The 17,846-nt window shown below is 40.8% G+C and overlaps 1 protein-coding gene across 1 annotated transcript in view; it reads left to right on the forward strand.

The window, feature by feature from the left end:
- Positions 1-17,846, forward strand: part of CEP135 (centrosomal protein 135) — a 445,305-nt gene that overhangs the window by 387,395 nt on the left and 40,064 nt on the right. Inside the window, exons 21-23 of the mRNA XM_030191406.1 lie at positions 5,408-5,617; positions 12,176-12,378; positions 16,848-16,952. Of these exons, the coding sequence (XP_030047266.1) occupies positions 5,408-5,617; positions 12,176-12,378; positions 16,848-16,952 (518 nt within the window). The remainder of the gene's footprint in view (positions 1-5,407; positions 5,618-12,175; positions 12,379-16,847; positions 16,953-17,846) is intronic.

Consider the following 17,846-nt stretch of genomic DNA (forward strand, 5'->3'; position numbering starts at 1 on the left):
AGGTGGAGTCTTCTAAATGGAGGTTTAGGTCCCCAAGTAGTAATATATTGGAGTTGTTGACGCATGCATTTGATACAAAGTCCATGAATATGGTTTGGTTGTGGTTCCAGTTATTGGGAGGTCTGTAGAACAGTATGCAGGTTAAATGTTCATATAGCATGGGGTTGTATAGTTTTATAGAGGCAATTTCGAGTTCAGAGGAGATGGACTCTGAGGTAGGTTCTGTGGAGAAGTGAGATCTGTAGATGAGTGCGATTCCTCCTCCTCTTTTGTTTTTTTCTAGGCCAGTGTGATATTTTGTAGCCCGGGGGACATAGATCGTTTATGATAGGGTCGTCTGGTTGACGTATCCAGGTTTCTGTGATGAAGAGTAGGTCAAGGTTCTCTGATGTGATCCAGTCTGTGATGATTTCGCTTTTATTTACCACTGATCTTGCATTAATAGACCCTATTTGGACAGAGTGAAGTGGATCGGTGGTATGGGGGGATGGGCGGATTTTGATAAGTTTTCTTGTTTTTTGTGTTTTGGTGTTGTGGGGGGGGTTTCTGTTTTTGAGGGTGGTAAAGACATTGGAAGGTTTCTGAGGATGTTGGTTTGTAAGGGAGTGGGTGTTGTGTGGATGTTTGGGTAGTATTGGAGGGATGGTGTCATGGTAAATTCAGTTGTGAGGGTTGTATGCGATGTATTGATTGAGTGGATGGTGAATGTTATTAGCAGGGTGATCATGCTGGTGAAATATTTAGGTTGGATGGGGGTGGATGTGTTGGAGGAAGTCCTTGCATTCTCGTGCATTGCTTGAGTTGGTGTCTTCAAGGTGAAGATTGATATCTCCAGCTATGAGAAGGTTCTGTGTGGAGACACCAAGTTAGCAGAAATATGATCAAAATGTCTAAGCTGGTCATCTGGGCAGTAGCATTTTGGGCTATTTGCAATGCTCTTAATGTTCTTTTAGGTAGTCTGACTAAGAGACTATTACAGTAGTCAAAAAGTGGCATAATGATACTTTGAACTACTAATCTGAAATTCTCCACAGTTAAATAGTCACAGGCTTATTTTCCAAAGAGAAGGGCGCCCATCTTTCGACACAAATTGGGAAATGAGCGTCCTACTCTCAGGGTCGCCCAAATCGGCATAATCGAAAGCTGATTTTGGGTGTCCGCAACTGCTTCCCGTTGCGGGGACAACCAATGTTCACAGGGGCGTGTCAGAGGCATCGCGACGGCAGGACTGGGGTGTGCCTAACAGATGGGTGTCCTCGAGCGATAATGGAAAAAAGAAGGGCGTCCCTGAGGAGCACTTGGGCAACTTTTCTTGGTCCATTTTTTCTTACGACCAAGTCTCAAAAGATGCCCAAACTGACCAGATGACCACTGGAGGGAATCGGGGATGACCTCCCCTGACTCCCCAATTGGTCACTAACCCCCTCCCACCCTGAAAAAAAACAACTTTAAAAACTTTTTTTGCCATCCTGAAATGTCATACTCAGGTCCATCGCAGCAGTATGCAAGTACCTGTGGGAGGGGGGGGAGGTATGTGTGTGTAAGCGGAGGCATAGCGAAGGCGTGGACATCCTTCTTTCAAACATTTTAGACGTCCTGAACTGCCCCTCCCCCATAGGGACGGCCAAATTTCAAGGGAGTGGAGTGGAAGAGTGGCCTAGTGGTTAAAGCACTGGTCTTGCAGTCTACAGGTGGCTGGTTCAAATCCCACTGCTGCTACTTGTGATCCAAAATCCAAATAAATAAAGGGGATGTCGGAGGCATAGCAAAGGCATGGCTGTCCTTCTCACAGAAACATCCACATTTTGGACGTCCTCAACTGCCGTTGCAGGGACGGAGGCATAGCGAAGGACGTCCTTCACCCATACTCTTAAAAAAAAAAAAAAAAACGTCCCTGACGAGCACTTGGACGTTTTCACCTGGACTTGTGTTTTTCTAAGGTTGTACACGGCTATTATACACGCAGCTTGTCTGCATGTATGAAGCCGTCTTTGGCATGCGCAGAGCAGCCACGCATAATGCTTGGCTGCTCTGCACTGGCTTCCCCTCCTTAGGAAAGATATTGTGTGCAAATGAGCTAACAGCGAGCAGCTCATTTGCATGTGATTTCCTTCATGCATGCCCGTTCCTTTCCGAATCGGTAAGGGGAGGGCTTTTTCCGTTCAGTTAGTGCATCGTCAACTTCAGTTTCATAAAAATGGTACCAACCATCTTTATAATATGACCTTTCATGCTTAAAGAAGAGTCCAAAATGATTCATAGAGTGCGTATTTTCTTAACAATTTTAACTTCACATTTCTCAATTGAAAAAGATCCAGGAATACTTGGAATGAGGTACCCTGACAAGAACATCATTGCATCCTGGACATACTCAATTTCAGTTGATTTTATCTCATCCAGTGGCTATTAGTTCTCAAATATAAACAGAGTTCCTTAATACTATCCAATACTGACATCTCAGCTCTGAAAAAGATCTGTATGTCATCTGCATATGTTCTATAGTGAAGCTGTAGACCTGACCCCCCCCCCCCCCCCCCCAAATAGAACACACAGCGGGTGCAGGTAGATATTTAATAGAGTAGCAGATAAAGTGAAGTTACTTACCTGTAGCAGGTATTCTCCGAGGACAGCAGGCTGATTGTTCTCACTGATGGGTGACGTCCACGGCAGCCCCAGGTCCGGAAAATCTTCCTAGCAACAAAGCTTGCTAGAGCCTTCGAGCACGCAGGCACGGCCATCGTCCTGCCCATCGCACGAGAGTCCCGCTTCAGTCAACTTATGAAGCAAAACCAAAGAAAAGGAACAACTCCAAAGGGGAGGCGGGTGGGTTTGTGTGAACAATCAGCCTGCTGTCCTCGGAGAATACCTGCTACAGGTAAGTAACTTCGCTTTCTCCGAGGACAAGCAGGCTGCTTGTTCTCACTGATGCGGTATCCCTAGCCCCCAGGCTCACTCAAAACAAGAAAGAAGATTCTGCAGCACCGACTGCCCAAACCGACTGTCGCATCGGCTATCCTGCTGAGTGTAGTAATGAGATGTGAATGTGTGGACTGATGACCACGTCGCAGCCTTGCAAATCTCTTCAATGGTGGCTGACTTCAAGTGGGCCACTGACGCCGCCATTGCTCTAACACTATGAGCCGTGACATGACCCTCAAGAGTCAGCCCAGCTTGGGCGAAAGTGAAGGAAATGCAATCTGCTAGCCAATTGGGAATGATGCGTTTCCCGACAGCCACTCCCCTTCTGTTGGGGTCGAAAGAAACAAACATTTGGGCGGACTGTCTGAAGGGGCTTGTCCGCTCCATATAGAAAGCCAATGCTCTCTTGCAGTCCAATGTGTGCAATTGACGTTCAGCAGGGTGGGTATGAGGACGGGGAAAAAATGTTGGCAAGACAATTGACTGGTTCAGATGGAACTCCGACACCACCTTCGGCAGGAACTTAGGGTGAGTGCGGAGGACTACTCTGTTATGATGAAATTTAGTATAGGGAGCGTGGGCTACCAAGGCTTGAAGCTCACTGACTCTACGAGCTGAAGTAACAGCCACCAAGAAAAGGACCTTCCAGGTCAAGTACTTCAGATGGCAGGAATTCAGTGGCTCAAAAGGAGCTTTCATCAGCTGGGTGAGAACGACGTTGAGATCCCATGACACCGTAGGAGGTTTGACAGGGGGTTAGGCCGATGCCAGCATTACTCCCCCTGAGCACACTACCAGAACCCTCATCCACACTCTTATCACCTCTCGCTTAGACTATTGCAACTTGCTTCTCACAGGTCTCCCACTTAGCCATCTCTCTCCTCTTCAATCTGTTCAAAATTCTGGGAAGGAATGAAGGGAGACATGAGAGTGGAGAGATACTGAGGAGCTGCAGAGTGAATGCACTTATAGGTCAATAAGAGGAGTTTGAACTGTATGCGGAAACGGATAGGAAAAGCGAACAAACAGTGGATCCAAAAAAGGCCTCTCACAATGAGTGGATCCACTGTTTGTTCGCTTGTCTTTGTTCTCCTGTGGAGAAATCACCTTCTGTGGGTGTTTGAAACGGATAGGAAGCCAGTGAAGTGACTTAAGGAGAGGGCTAATATGAGCCTAACGACACTGGCGGAATATTAGTCGTGCAGCAGAATTTTGAACAGATTGAAGAGGAGAGAGATGGCTAAGTGGGAAACCTGTGAGAAGCAAGTTGCAATAGTCTAAGCGAGAGGTGATAAGAGTGTGGATGAGGGTTCTGGTAGTGTGCTCAGGGGGAGGAATGGTGGCTTCGGCCTAACCCCTGGTAAGCCTTTCCTCGGCTGAGAGGTGCCCAGCTCTATCACCGGCTGCCTTTCAGGTGCTATGGAGGACTTGCAGCTCATCTGCATATCCTTTACAGCCTTCTCCAGGGTGACTCCCAGGTCCACTCCGATCTACTCAGGGCCTCCGCTCTAGGCGCCGCGCGCCTCATTGCGTGCCGGACATTCTCCTCTTTACATTTATTTTTCTCCCAGTTACTACTTATGGCTCCAGTACACTTTTTCTTCTTGGTACTGTCCCTTCCTAATTTGTTTCTCCATCTTAAACCACTGTACACTGCAGGAACACATTGTCCAGCCTCTGTATTCATCATCTCACCATCTCTTTTACTGCTAATGCTCACCATAAAACTTACATTGTGCCAAAGAGAGCTTCTGTCTGGAGTTTAAGTAGAGGAGTGTGGTAAAATAAAACATGGAAAAGAAAATAAGATGATACCTTTTTTATTGGACATAACTTAATACATTTCTTGATTAGCTTTCGAAGGTTGCCCTTCTTTGTCAGATCTGAAATAAGCAAATGTGCTAGCTGACAGGGTATATAAGTGAAAACATTCAAGCATTACTATGACAGTCTGACAGGGTGGGAGGATGGGGGTGGGTCTGAGGTATGTCTGGAGTTTGTAAGCTGTAACAATACAGGTATGTTTGGAAATTCTTTTTGATCAATCCTATGGCACTCAAAACAGGAAATATTTCTGTATCTTTCTGCCACATTTCGAACTACATTTCTTGGTGCTGAAGAATCTTCTCTCTCCATGTGATTCAAAGAGTAATTGCTAGTTCTGACACCGCTCTGATTAATGCTGTGGGATGGAGCAGGAAGTTATCTGGGTACAGCTGATATTCCGTGCCAGGTCCTGGCTAGCTATCCAGACAAGTTAAAGCAGTGAAATGGAAGCCTACTAATACGTCTTTACTAGCTCAACATTCAGGAAACTTCAAGGAATCACAGTATCAACAGTTCTTATAGATTATAGTTTAGCAGAAAGTCTCAGTGCAGTGGGATCTTTATTATGGCCAGTTGTGGATACATTATTCTGTATATTTATGGCATTAAGAAGAGTTTGACAGTTACATTAATTACATCTAATTCTGTTTTTATTTTTTAGCACATAAATGCTCATCAAGCCTATGAATTACAGATCTCATCAATGGCTAAAACTATGTCTAGACTTGAGGAGGAGCTCAAACATGAGCAAAATCAGAAGGCTTCAGTATTATCTGAACTGAGTTCTGTGAGAGACCTTTGTGTTAAACTTGATTCTAACAAAGAATTGTTTTCACGGCAGCTGACTTCCAAAAGCATGGAATACGAAAGGGTAAGATGCAAAGAAAACTGCATTTCATTTTACAACTGTTTTGTATTATTGTAATTAAAATCATAATTCATTCTTATTTTATTTTGTAATTGTCAGCATTTGGGTTTTTTTTTTTTTTTTTTTACTATTACTACTTTCTATACTTCAACAAAACATTTTGAGACTCTAAAATGCTGACTTGGCTTTCTTATGTTAGCACATATCTTACTTGTACTTTAGATCTGGTCTAGTAGCAAGCAGGGTATACCATGTACCCAAGCAGTTGACATCATCTGGCAGGGCCAAACAGCTAGCTTCATGGAGAGTCTTGCCTCACCAATTTGCTTCATTTCTTTGAAGGCATGAATAAGCATGTGGGTAGAGGTGAGCTGTTGATGTAGTGTATCTAGATTTTCAGAAAGCTTTCGATAAAGTTCCTCATGAGAGACTCCTGAGAAAATTAAAGAGTCATGGGTTAGGAATCAAGGTTCTCGTATGGATTAGGAATTGGTTATTGGACAGAAAATAGAGGATAGGGTTAAATGGTCATTTCTTTCGATGGAGGAGGGTGAATAGTGGAGTGCTGCAGGGATCTGTACTGGGACCGGTGCTATTTAACATATTTATAAATGATATGGAAATCAGAACGACGAGTGACATGTTTAAATTTGCAGATAATACAAAACTATTTAAGTTTGTTAAAACACGGGTGGACTGTGAAATATTACAGGAAGACCTTAGGAAATTAGAAGATTGGGCATATGAAATGTAATGTGGACAAATGCAAGGTGATGTACATTGGAAAGAATAATCCAAATCATAGTTACCTGATGCTAGGGTCCACCTTGGAGGTCAGCAGTCAAGAAAAAGGTCTGGGTGTTGTAGATAACATGCTGAAATCTTCTGCTCAGTGTGTGGCGGTGGCCAAAAAAGCAAACAGGGTGATAGGAATTATTAGGAAAGGGATGGTGAATAAGACCAAAAATACTATAATGCACCTTGAGCATTGCGTTCAGTTCTGGTCACCGTATCTCAAAAAGGATATAGCGGAATTAGAAAAGCTTCAAAGAAGAGCAACCAGTATGGCTATTCTTATGTTCTCTCCTCTAGTTGCTTGAGATTTCATCTCTTAATCCTGTTCAGGAAGTCCAGTTTATACACACTCATCCTCTTCACTGTAGGGTATGTTACTTTTACCTTGGACCAAAAGGTGCTGTGAGAAGACTTCCAGAGAGGGAGAGATCTTCATTGGTAAGAATTTGCTGGGAAATTGTTTTTAAACTTGGGGAAAGGTAGACAGAATTAAATAGGTAACCGCAGGGACTTTATTTTAAGTTACTGTGCTCACTTAGCAAAGGAGTTTAAGGAATAGTTTTTCTTAGCATATAAAGCCTCTGTTACAGTTCCATAGGCTAGCATTTAAGGGGGCTATCTTACAGTTATTATAGTATCAATATAAAAGACAGCTAATAGGCACAGGAAGCCTTAGTTCAGACTTTAATTCCTGCCCACCCATCCCTGGCCTAATATCTGATTTATAGAACATAAGAGTAGCCATACTGGGTCAGATCAATGGTCCATCTAGCCCAGTATCCTGTTTTTCAAACAGTGGCCAAGCCAGGTCACAAGTACCTGGCAGAAACATGCTATGCTACCAATCCCGGGGCAAGCAGTTGCAAAAAACTCCTAGCACTAAGGGAACTGGTCCGATATCTGGAGGCTATTATAGCAGACTTGGAGAAGCTGAGGCAGACAGAGAGGTTTATAGAGTAGGCCTACAGGGACATAGTAGAGAAGTCCCACCTCCAGTCTGGCAGCCTCTGTGCTGCCATAGAGGAGAAAGGTCTTCTGAAGGGAGAGCATCACTGTGGAGAGGCAGAAAGTGATCATATAGCCATGACCTGTCCTCCAAAGAAAGTAGTATCCTCTCGCACTGAGGGTGTCTATCCAGGGGCTTCTGCCTAGGAGAAAAAGGTTAGAACAGCCATTGGAGTTTTTCATTAGGCATGTAGATAGCTGGATGGCTGGTGGATCCTAGAGAAGCATTGAAAAGGTCAGCCAGCAGAGCTACTAGAACTTCCCTAAGTTTATTCAGTACCCTTGGATATGCCATCCGGCCCCATCGCTTTGCCCCCCTTAGGTTAGCCAGCTCCTCACAAACACAGACCTCTGAAAATCGTTCAGTGATTACCACCTCTCCATTCCTAATTGTGTTTGTCTTCTGCAGGCCTGCTCCCGGCCCTTCAGCTGTGAACACAGAAATATTTGTTAAGCAATTCCACCTTATCATTATCAGCTTCTACATATTCCTCCCCTTCACCTTGGCACTTCCTCCTATCACTAACATATCTAAAAAATGTCTTATTCCCCTGTTATACCTTATTAGCTATTTTTTCATCCATTTGCATCTTTGATTTCCTGACTACCAGCTTCTCTTAGCTTTTCCGGGTATTGTCGCCTGTCTGCGATCTCTAAACCAACCTCTCCTCCTCCCCCATTCTCTATTTCTGTGGATAACACTCTCATCCTTCCTGTCTCATCAGCTTGGGGTCATCTTCGACTCCTCCCTCTCCTTCTCTGCACATATTCAGCAGACTGCTAAAACCTGTCGTTTCTTTCTCTATAATATCACCAAAATTCACCCTTTCCTTTCTGAGCACACTACCAGAACCCTCATCCACACTCGTATCACCTCTCGCTTAGACTATTGCAACTTGCTTCTCACAGGCCTCCCACTTAGCCATCTCTCTCCTCTTCAATCTGTTCAAAATTCTGCTGCACGACTAATATTCCGCCAGTGTCGTTATGCTCATATTAGCCATCTCCTCAAGTCACTTTACTGGCTTCCTATCCGTTTCCGCATACAGTTCAAACTCCTCTTATTTACCTATAGGTGCATTCACTCTGCAGTTCCTCAGTACCTCTCCACTCTCATCTCTCCCTACATTCCTCCCCGGGAACTCCGCTCACTGGGTAAATCTCTCTTATCTGCTCCCTTCTCCTCCACTGCTAACTCCAGACTCCGTTCCTTTTATCTCGCTGCACCATATGCCTGGAATAGACTTCCTGAGCCAGTACGTCAAGCTCCATCCCTGGCCGTCTTCAAATCTAAGCTAAAAGCCCACCTTTTTGATGCTGCTTTTAACTCCTAACCCTTATTCACTTGTTCAGAACCCTTATTTTATCATCCTCACTGTAATTATCATCCTCACTTTAATATTCCCTTATCTCTTGTTTGTCCTGTTTGTCTGTCCTAATTAGATTGTAAGCTCTGTCGAGCAGGGACTGTCTCTTCATGATCAAGTGTACAGCGCTGCATACGTCTAGTAGCGCTTTAGAAATTATAAGTAGTAGTAGTATAGAGGCTAACCTCTTTTTCCTTACCTTTTCAGCTACTACTTTTGAGAACCAAAGTGGCCTTGTTTCCCTCTTACTTTTATTTACTTTCCTTACAAAAAGATTTGTTGCCCTTACAAAAATTCCTTTCATTTTTGCCCTCTGCTTTCCAGCTTCTTCCAGATGTTCCCATCCAGACAGCAATTCCTTGAGGTAATCCCCCATCTGAATAAAATTAGTGTTTTTGAAATCTAGAACCTTCAGTTTTGAATGAACCCCCTCCCCACGTATCTTAATATTAAACCACACCACCTGGTGATCACTGGATGCCAGATGATCACCTATTATAACATCAGAAACATTCTTTCCATTAGTACGCACTAAATCTAGTATGGCCCCATCCCATTTTGGTTCCATTACCAACTGCTAGAATAATTCCCCCTGTAGAGAATCCAGGATCTCCCTCTTTCTAAATGACCCCGCAACAGGGATACTCCAATCAACATCTGGCATATTAAAATCACCTATTAGAAGTACTTTCCCTTTCACAGCTATGTTTTGAATGTTTTTAATTATATCTCTATCCACTTCTATCTGTGAAGGAGGTCTGTATTTACACCATTGTAAATACATTTGTTTCGTTTTTGTTACATTTGTACCCCATGCTTTCCCACTCATGGCAGGCTCAATGCGGCTTACATGGGGCAATGGAGGATAAGTGACTTGCCCAGAGTCACAAGGAGCTGCCTGTGCCTGAAGTGCGAATTGAACTCAGTTCCTCAGTTCCCCAGGACCAAAGTCCACCACCCTAACCACTAGGCCACTCCTCCACTCCATTTGCCATTCCCTCTTTCCAGATTGACCCACAGTGCTTCTTCCTTACCCTATAGATCTTGTAATTGTGTGACTTTAATATTATCTTTAACATATAATGCTACTGCTCCTCCCTTTCTTCCTACCCTGTCTTTCCTGAACAGGTTATAGCCCGGTATAACTATATCCCAGTCATGGTTCTCTATGATCCATGTCTCTGTGATCACCACTAAATCCAAATCAGCCTCTTCCATCACATACTTTGAGCATTATTCTATACTGCTTTCCAGACTTGCCCTTTTCCCCATTTGTGTAGGGGTATTTCATGCTTCACTTACCTGAGGGCTTGTACTTACCCTGGGGGCTTTGATTACCTGCCCAAATATTCTGTCTGTTTGAAAGTATAGTTGTAAATGATGGCTTATGATGCCAGGTTCCCAGCACAGGGCCATACTAATGGCTTTGCAAGCAGTGTGGCCATACAGGGCTTAAGGAGGAGGTAGGGGCACCAAAATTTCTCCCCTTCTGTTGACTTCTTCTCATGGCCATCATGCAGTGGGTGTGAAGGGGGTACCAGGACACAGTAGTCATCTGCCCAACATTGGTTCCAATTGAACTTCAAGAGATAGAAGGAATTATCTGGCCCAAAATCAGTGGCCTTCAGAATTCTCCTCACTACTCTCCCCATTCCCCTGATATATGGATAAAGCTACTTTTATCTTTTAAAAGTGGGCAGACTAGGGGAGAGGGTAGGGGTTTTGGGGGGGATTGTGAAAAATTACAGAAGGACCTTACGAGACTGGGAGACTTGGCGGCTAGATGGCAGATGACATTTAATTTGAGCAAGTGCAAGGTGATGCATGTGGGAAAAAAGAACCCGAATTATAGCTACGTCATGCAAGGTTCCACGTTAGAAAGGGACCAAGAAAGGGATCTGGGTGTCGTTGTCAATACACTGAAACCTTCTGCTCAGTTTGCTGCTGCGGCTCGGAAAGCGAATAGAATGTTGGGTATTATTAGGAAAGGTATGGAAAACAGGTGTGAGGATGTTATAATGCCATTATATCGCTCCATGGTGCGACCGCACCTTGAGTATTATGTTCAATTCTGGTCGCCGCATCTCAAGAAAGATATAATGGAATTGGAAAAGGTGCAGCAAAGGGCGACTAAAATGATAGCGGGGATGGAACGACTTCCCTATGAAGAAAGACTAAGGAGGCTAGGGCTTTTCAGCTTGGAGAAGAGATGGCTGAGGGGAGACATGATAGAGGTATATAAAATAATGAGTGGAGTGGAACAGGTGGATGTGAAGCGTCTGTTCACGCTTTCCAAAAATACTAGGACTAGGGGGCATGCGATGAAACTACAGTGTAGTAAATTTAAAACAAATCGGAGAAAGGTTTTCTTCACCCAACGCGTAATTAAACTCTGGAATTCGTTGCCGGAGAACGTGGTGAAGGCGGTTAGCTTGGCAGAGTTTAAAAAGGGGTTAGACGGTTTCCTAAAGGACAAGTCCATAAACTGCTACTAAATGGACTTGGGAAAAATCCACAATTCCAGGAATAACATGTATAGAATGTTTGTACGTTTGGGAAGCTTGCCAGGTGCCCTTGGTCTGGAGTGGCCGCTGTCGTGGACGGGATGCTGGGCTCGATGGACCCTTGGTCTTTTCCCAGTGTGGCATTACTTATGTACTTATGATGTGGAACTGAATGGGGGAGATATGGGTAGGAGGTATAAGCATTTTGTGTATTAGTCTCTTGGGGGGCACCTTGAAGAGTCCATATGGGTGACTCCGATTGCATTTCTTTGACAGCACTATAAGTGAGGAGGGGGGTTGGGGGGAATTAGACAAAGTTCCATAAATGTTTTCCCCTATCTTCATAGCATACATTGAATTTATTTTTTGGTTAATCATTCTGAGACTTTTTGATGATCTGTTGTACCTGTGTTGACAGTTGCTCAATAAAATTAATTTTTTTTAAAAAGTGGGCAGGGTTACGTTGAGGGCGGAGATTTCATTGATTGCATTTTGAAATCACCACATGTAATTTCAGGTGTGTATGGAAACAAAATCAATCCTTAAATGTCTGAAAGGGCAGTAAAAATGTTTTTTGAAATGTGATCCACAGGGTGAGCAACTTACATGTAGTAAATTATAAAGAGAATTAACCCCCCTGTTTACAAAGCCACACTAGCGGCTGTCGGTGCAGTAATGGCGACACAGCCCGTTCAATTGAATGGGCTGTATCCGCATTGCCGCACGGCTTTGTAAACAGGGGGGTAAATCTGCAATATTTTCTAGAATGCTCAAAAGATCACCTTGCTTGTTTTTTTTTGGTTTGTCTCATTATTTGAGTCTTTGTTTATTTTGTCCTCTATTTTTCGTTTACTCTTAATCATAATTAAAGTTGTTTGTTTTTGTTCCAGATTGTGGCTGAACTTGGAGATGTAAAATCAGAAACAGAGCTCTTGAAGAAGCAATTAGCTAGTGAACGACTTACCATTCAAAACCTTGAAACCCTGTTGGCTACTAATCGTGAGAAAGAATTTCAGAGTCATTTATCATCCCATGAGAAGGATTCAGAAATTCAGCTTCTAAAAGACAAACTAACACTTTCAGAAAGTAAACTGTGAGTTATGTATTACTCTTGATTATTATTGTGATTTTTAGAAATGAAGACATTGCTCATTTTACCTCTTCTACGCTAACATTTATAAACATTTCCACTAATGTTCCCAGTAATTTCAACACTTGTACTGTTCTCTGTGCTATCCCTATACAGCTTCTGAATCTGAAATAATAGCTGGTTTGAATTTTGTAAGTATAATTCATCTTTATAGCCATAGGTCTTTGGTACAGCTACTCACTAGCTAATTCTAAAGATGAAAAAATGTGTGCATAGAGAGAATATCCCAAAACAGAATATCCACTACCCATGCTTGGGTCTCTTGAAGCTTCCAGTATTCACTGTTTTTTAAAAACAATATGTTTGTGTGAATTCTACAAATAGTTGTTTGAGCCCATTGTTCTTCCAGTCCTTTGATTTATTGCATAAATTGGTGTTGCGCTAAATACACTGGGTTGACTTGTTTTTCTGTATCTTAACAAATTTCTACTTTTCTTTTTTTAATTTAAGAAGGTCTAAATTCAGTGCAGGGCTTTATCTAGATACTATTGCTGAATCTACAGGTATAAGGCAGCTGCAGGATGTTATCCAGGTACCGCTGATATTCAGTACTAGTGTCTGAATAACTATCTGGAAAAGTTAAGACAGCTATTTTGAAGTCTTAACTTATCCAGATAGTTATCTGAATACTGGTGCTTAATATCAGTGGTACACAGATAACTTCTGGCTCCACCTCTGGACTGCCCTGACACTATCTGAATAATAGCAAACTATAACAGAAACCCTGATTAGAACTTTAAAGTATTAGAAATATTCTCATATTTCTCAAATATTCTCCATGCAAGACATAAGATCAAAAGAATCACTGTTCACTGTTCTATGAACAGTGATTCTTTTGATCTTATGTCTTGCACGGAGTGGTTTTTTTTTTTTTTTTAAAGTATTGCAGTGGACAAGAACTTTGCAGGAAGAAGATCTTTGGTTCTGCACAATCTCTACCTAAGCTAAGTAGCTGTTATTCAATATTTTTTTGAACATTAGTTTTTTAACATCATTTTCTGGATATTGTCCATTAATTAAATATTGTGATCAGAATGGAGGTAGGATGTGCTATGATGTAAATGTGGTGTCCCTGCAAAGCTTGGACTTTTAGTCCACAGCAATACACCAACAAAACTGAGCACAACAAATAAATATTTATAAAATTTTATTGAGCTTTTTACAAAAAGTAATTATTTATACAATATGAGTAAATGAGAATATTTCTAATACTTTAAAGTTCTAATCAGGATTTCTGTTATAGTTTGCTAATTTTGAAATTTGAAACCGATTTTTGTTGGTTACCCAGAATTGCGTTTGGTACTATCTGAATAATGCCAGGATAGTCAGTAAAGATTTTCAGCGGCATTATCTGGATAATGCTGCTGAAAATCTGTGGCTAACCAGTGAGCAGCACTTATCCAGGCAGGAGTTGCTCCTTCCTAGATGTGCTGCTGAATAGATTATTTTTTTTTCTTTTATATTTAGAAAGTTTACAGTAACATCACAAGAAAACATCTTGTTACAGAAATTTGAATAAAAAAAGGAAAAAAATTGAAACCAATCTCAATATCACAACATTACTTGTTCTACTATAACAGTCCACAATCAGGAGAAAGACTAGGCTCAATTTTAGGAAGTCTTTAAAAATATTTTGTAATTCAAGAGGAAGTCTAAGGCTGACTAATCCTACTGCGATGTAGATGTAACTGAAGTACTGATGGATATATCAGGAATACTCCTGGCTCTAGAATTCAAAAACATAGTCATATGGGCAGGATCATAAAATATATACTTAATAGATTTTAATTTAACTGCACATTTACAAGGATAATTATGCCAAAAAAAAGATCCCCCACACACACACACACACACACCATTTGCAATACACGTAGTCTTAATAAAAAAGAACTGGCACACTTTTTGAGTAGTTCTAACAAAATTCAGAAATAAAACAGTATGATGATGGAAGAAAAGCTTCAAAATCTAATCACCATCCAGTTCAAGGACAAAATTAACTATTAAAGTTGCTAGTGTTACTCCTTTGTCTTCATCTACTCAAGTCTATACTAAATTCAGATCATCAAGGGAACTATCTTATGCCGCCACTAATGGTTGTACACTACCCTTTTTTAACAAAAAGTGGTAAATATACCTTTGATAAAGTGGGATAAGACTGTTCAGGAATTTTGATAATCTCTAATAAGTGCAAGCACTATAAATGGAATTTTAGGAACATTGATAAGGCAAAGGATCCGATATCTGAAAACATTATCCAAATTCTAAACCTTACAATGAACCAATATATTTCATCAATGCAGCTTGCTGTTTTAATATCTCTTTCTGTGCTCTCCATCTTGTTTTCCAATAAAAATACTTTGTTTTATTAAATTGAGCATCAGATTTCAAAATCTGAGAAAACAAAGTAATAAGCTTTTGGTTTAAGGACCTTTTCCAGGTTCTCTAAAGTGTCCCCTATTTTATCCAAAGTTATTAATGTAAGTTTATCAAAAAGCATAAGCTTGCTTAACTTAGTTTGGGCTTCAACTGCTCCAGTAAGTAGGTTAGCGGTTTCCTTCATTGCTCCTCCATCAGATAACCCAGCAAGGAGATATACTCCACTTGACCTGTGTTGGAAACAGAATACTGGGCTAGAATGCACAGTATGGCTATTCTTATGTTCTCATCCAGCTCCACCACAACTCACCCTGGCCGTGCCAAGGAGCTCTCAGTAATAACTTCAGTAATCGAAAACCTCTCCTGAGGACAAGCTTGGGATGCTGGTTCTGTCTAGACAGCATGCACTTGGAAGATCTCACTACCATAGCATAGCAATCCATTGGGCCAATCACTAGGCTTTTAGTCAACACTACAGGGAAAGTACGTGACTTGCCCTTCTTTTTGCACATCTAATTAAGCTAACTTAAAAGAAAAAGGAGAGTTGACTCGAGAGAGCGCTCACTCCTCTCACACGTCACCTTGTGCCCCTGCAACTCTGTAGATTTTAAGAGGGAATCATTTGGGTAGTTCAGAATATTATACATGTTTAAGTTTATATATTAAAAGGCAGTTTTACTTTTGATTGTAAACCTCATGGAAGCCAACTTTTGTAAATAAAATCAATATATTTTTTAAACTTTACCTGTCCGCATTTATATGAGCTCTAAAGCATGTGTAAGTGTCAGCTACCTGCCCATTTGGACCTGGAGGAGTAGCCTGGGGAACTGGTTTGGTTCCCCCTGCAGTTCCTTCTGACTCTGGGCAAGTCATTTAACCCTCCATTGCCCCAGGTACAACGTAAGTACCTGAATATAATGTGTAAATCGCTTTGATTGTAACCACAGAAAGTCAGTATATCAAGTCCCATCCCCTTTCCCTTTGGGCTCTTCATCAGTGACTGAAGAGACAACTGGACTTCAGGCTTCAGTGGTTTCTAATATAACCTGAGATTGTTGTGTTTTTTGTTGTTGTTGTTTTTAAGTAAATTCACTCTGCTTCTTAATTGGCTCCTTTTATACATGCAGTCTTGTGAAATCCAGCACTTAAATGTGTATGTTGATAGATTGGCGCTTTCAAATGTAAAACCATGAGAGATGTCACTTTTTATTGTTTGTTTTGAACACATTTCTGCTCCCACTGTACATCGGGTCAAATATATGTGTATTTGCCAGCATCTTTATACTTGTTTTAGAAAAGGCTCGGCATTCAGCAGAGTCTTTTGTAAAATACTCAGAGAATTGTGAACATCTTGACCTAAATATCCCATTTCATATATAGAGGAATTTGCAAAATGGAGATTAGAGTAATTTTATAAGGGGTTGCCAAATGTAGATGCATTTTCAGGTGCCAACGTTACATGAATTTTATGAAGTAGGCATGTACTTATAAAAGTATTGGATTTATTAACTGCCTTTATGACGAGAAGTCATGCCTGTATTGTAGACATAGATATTAACACCTGCCCTGAAGCAGGTGTAAATGTTCACACCTATCATTTTTAAGTATGCATGTAAATTATTATATTTTATAATATATTCATGTACATGCATGTTCCATCTAAACTCCAACTCTTTACAAGCCTACTGGCAAAGTACACACCATCATGTCAACATGTGTATTTTTACAACCGTTGATATTTTATAAGAGGCTACTTACATGCATACTTGATCACACGCTCATGCCAATGTGTAGAATAGAATTTACAATTTGTTTTTTCCAAAGCTATTGAGATGTTATTGCTGTCTGTTTTCAGGAAAATCATCCACTATATAATTAATTCATTGCATCTTTCCACAGCTTTTTGACTGTTTTCTGTCTTTGATTCATTTGATCATCTTGGATCTGTTTAGATATTCCTCAAGCAATTCTATTAAATGTATATGATCTCCTCCATGAAACTGTATATTGTAAGAGATTTTTTTTTTTTTTTAAAGAAACAATCAGACTCGAGAAGTTTCCATGCTTCGAAGTAAGGTGGCACAACTTCAAACTGAATTTGATATCATGAAAAGGCAGCTTACCACAGAACGCTTTGAACGGTAAGCAATTTTAGTCACTTTTTGATGGGCAAACTGCTGCATGCTATTTACAAATATTTTAGCAGTCCTTTTGCAGTAATAAATTGTTGAAGTAGAAATGTTTTCAGATTTTTCCTGAATAGAGAATAGTTAAACTCAGATCTTATAGAGACTGGAAATGAGTTCCAAATAGAAGGAGCTTGGTATGAAATGGATGATGTAAAATGACCATAAAGCCTAATTGCTTTCAAAGATGGAAAACTAAGTTGCATTTGGTTCCATAACAAATAAAACTGACTACTTACAGTTAGATTGATTAAAAGGTATCAGTTACATCGGAACTTGACCATGTAAGATCTTAAATATAAAAATATGAAGTTTGAATTCTACTCTTGCCTGTATCAGACGCCAATGAAGTTTCAGGAATAAAAGAGAGACCCTGTTGTAGTGACATGCACCATATATTAATAGGGCTGCAGTGTTCTGTATTACTTGTAATCTTCGGAAAAAAAAAGTTTAGAACATCCTGTGTACACTATGATACAATAATCAATATATGCAAGTTTAAGTGTTTGTACAATCAACCAAAAAACTGATTCCTCAAAATTCTTCCAAATGGTTCTCAATTTTCTAAGTATATTGAATTAATTTTTCACCAGTTTGTTAACCTAGTGTTCCATAGTACGTTGTCTATTGACTAAAATCTCCAAAATTCGGGCCATTTTTTCAAATTTAAAGTTGTTTTCCAGTGATAGTAATAGTTCTTTCCTAATATTATCTGGTGGACCGAACAATAAAAATTTAGTTTTATCTTCATTTAATTTGAGTTTATGGGAATAACCCCATGTTTCCACTAAGTTTAGGCAACTTATTAGGCCTCCCAGATCTTTTTTTTAATCATCCACTACCAAGGGA

Source organism: Microcaecilia unicolor, chromosome 2 (genome assembly GCF_901765095.1).
Source record: "Microcaecilia unicolor chromosome 2, aMicUni1.1, whole genome shotgun sequence".
Classification (NCBI taxonomy): Eukaryota; Metazoa; Chordata; class Amphibia; order Gymnophiona; family Siphonopidae; genus Microcaecilia; species Microcaecilia unicolor.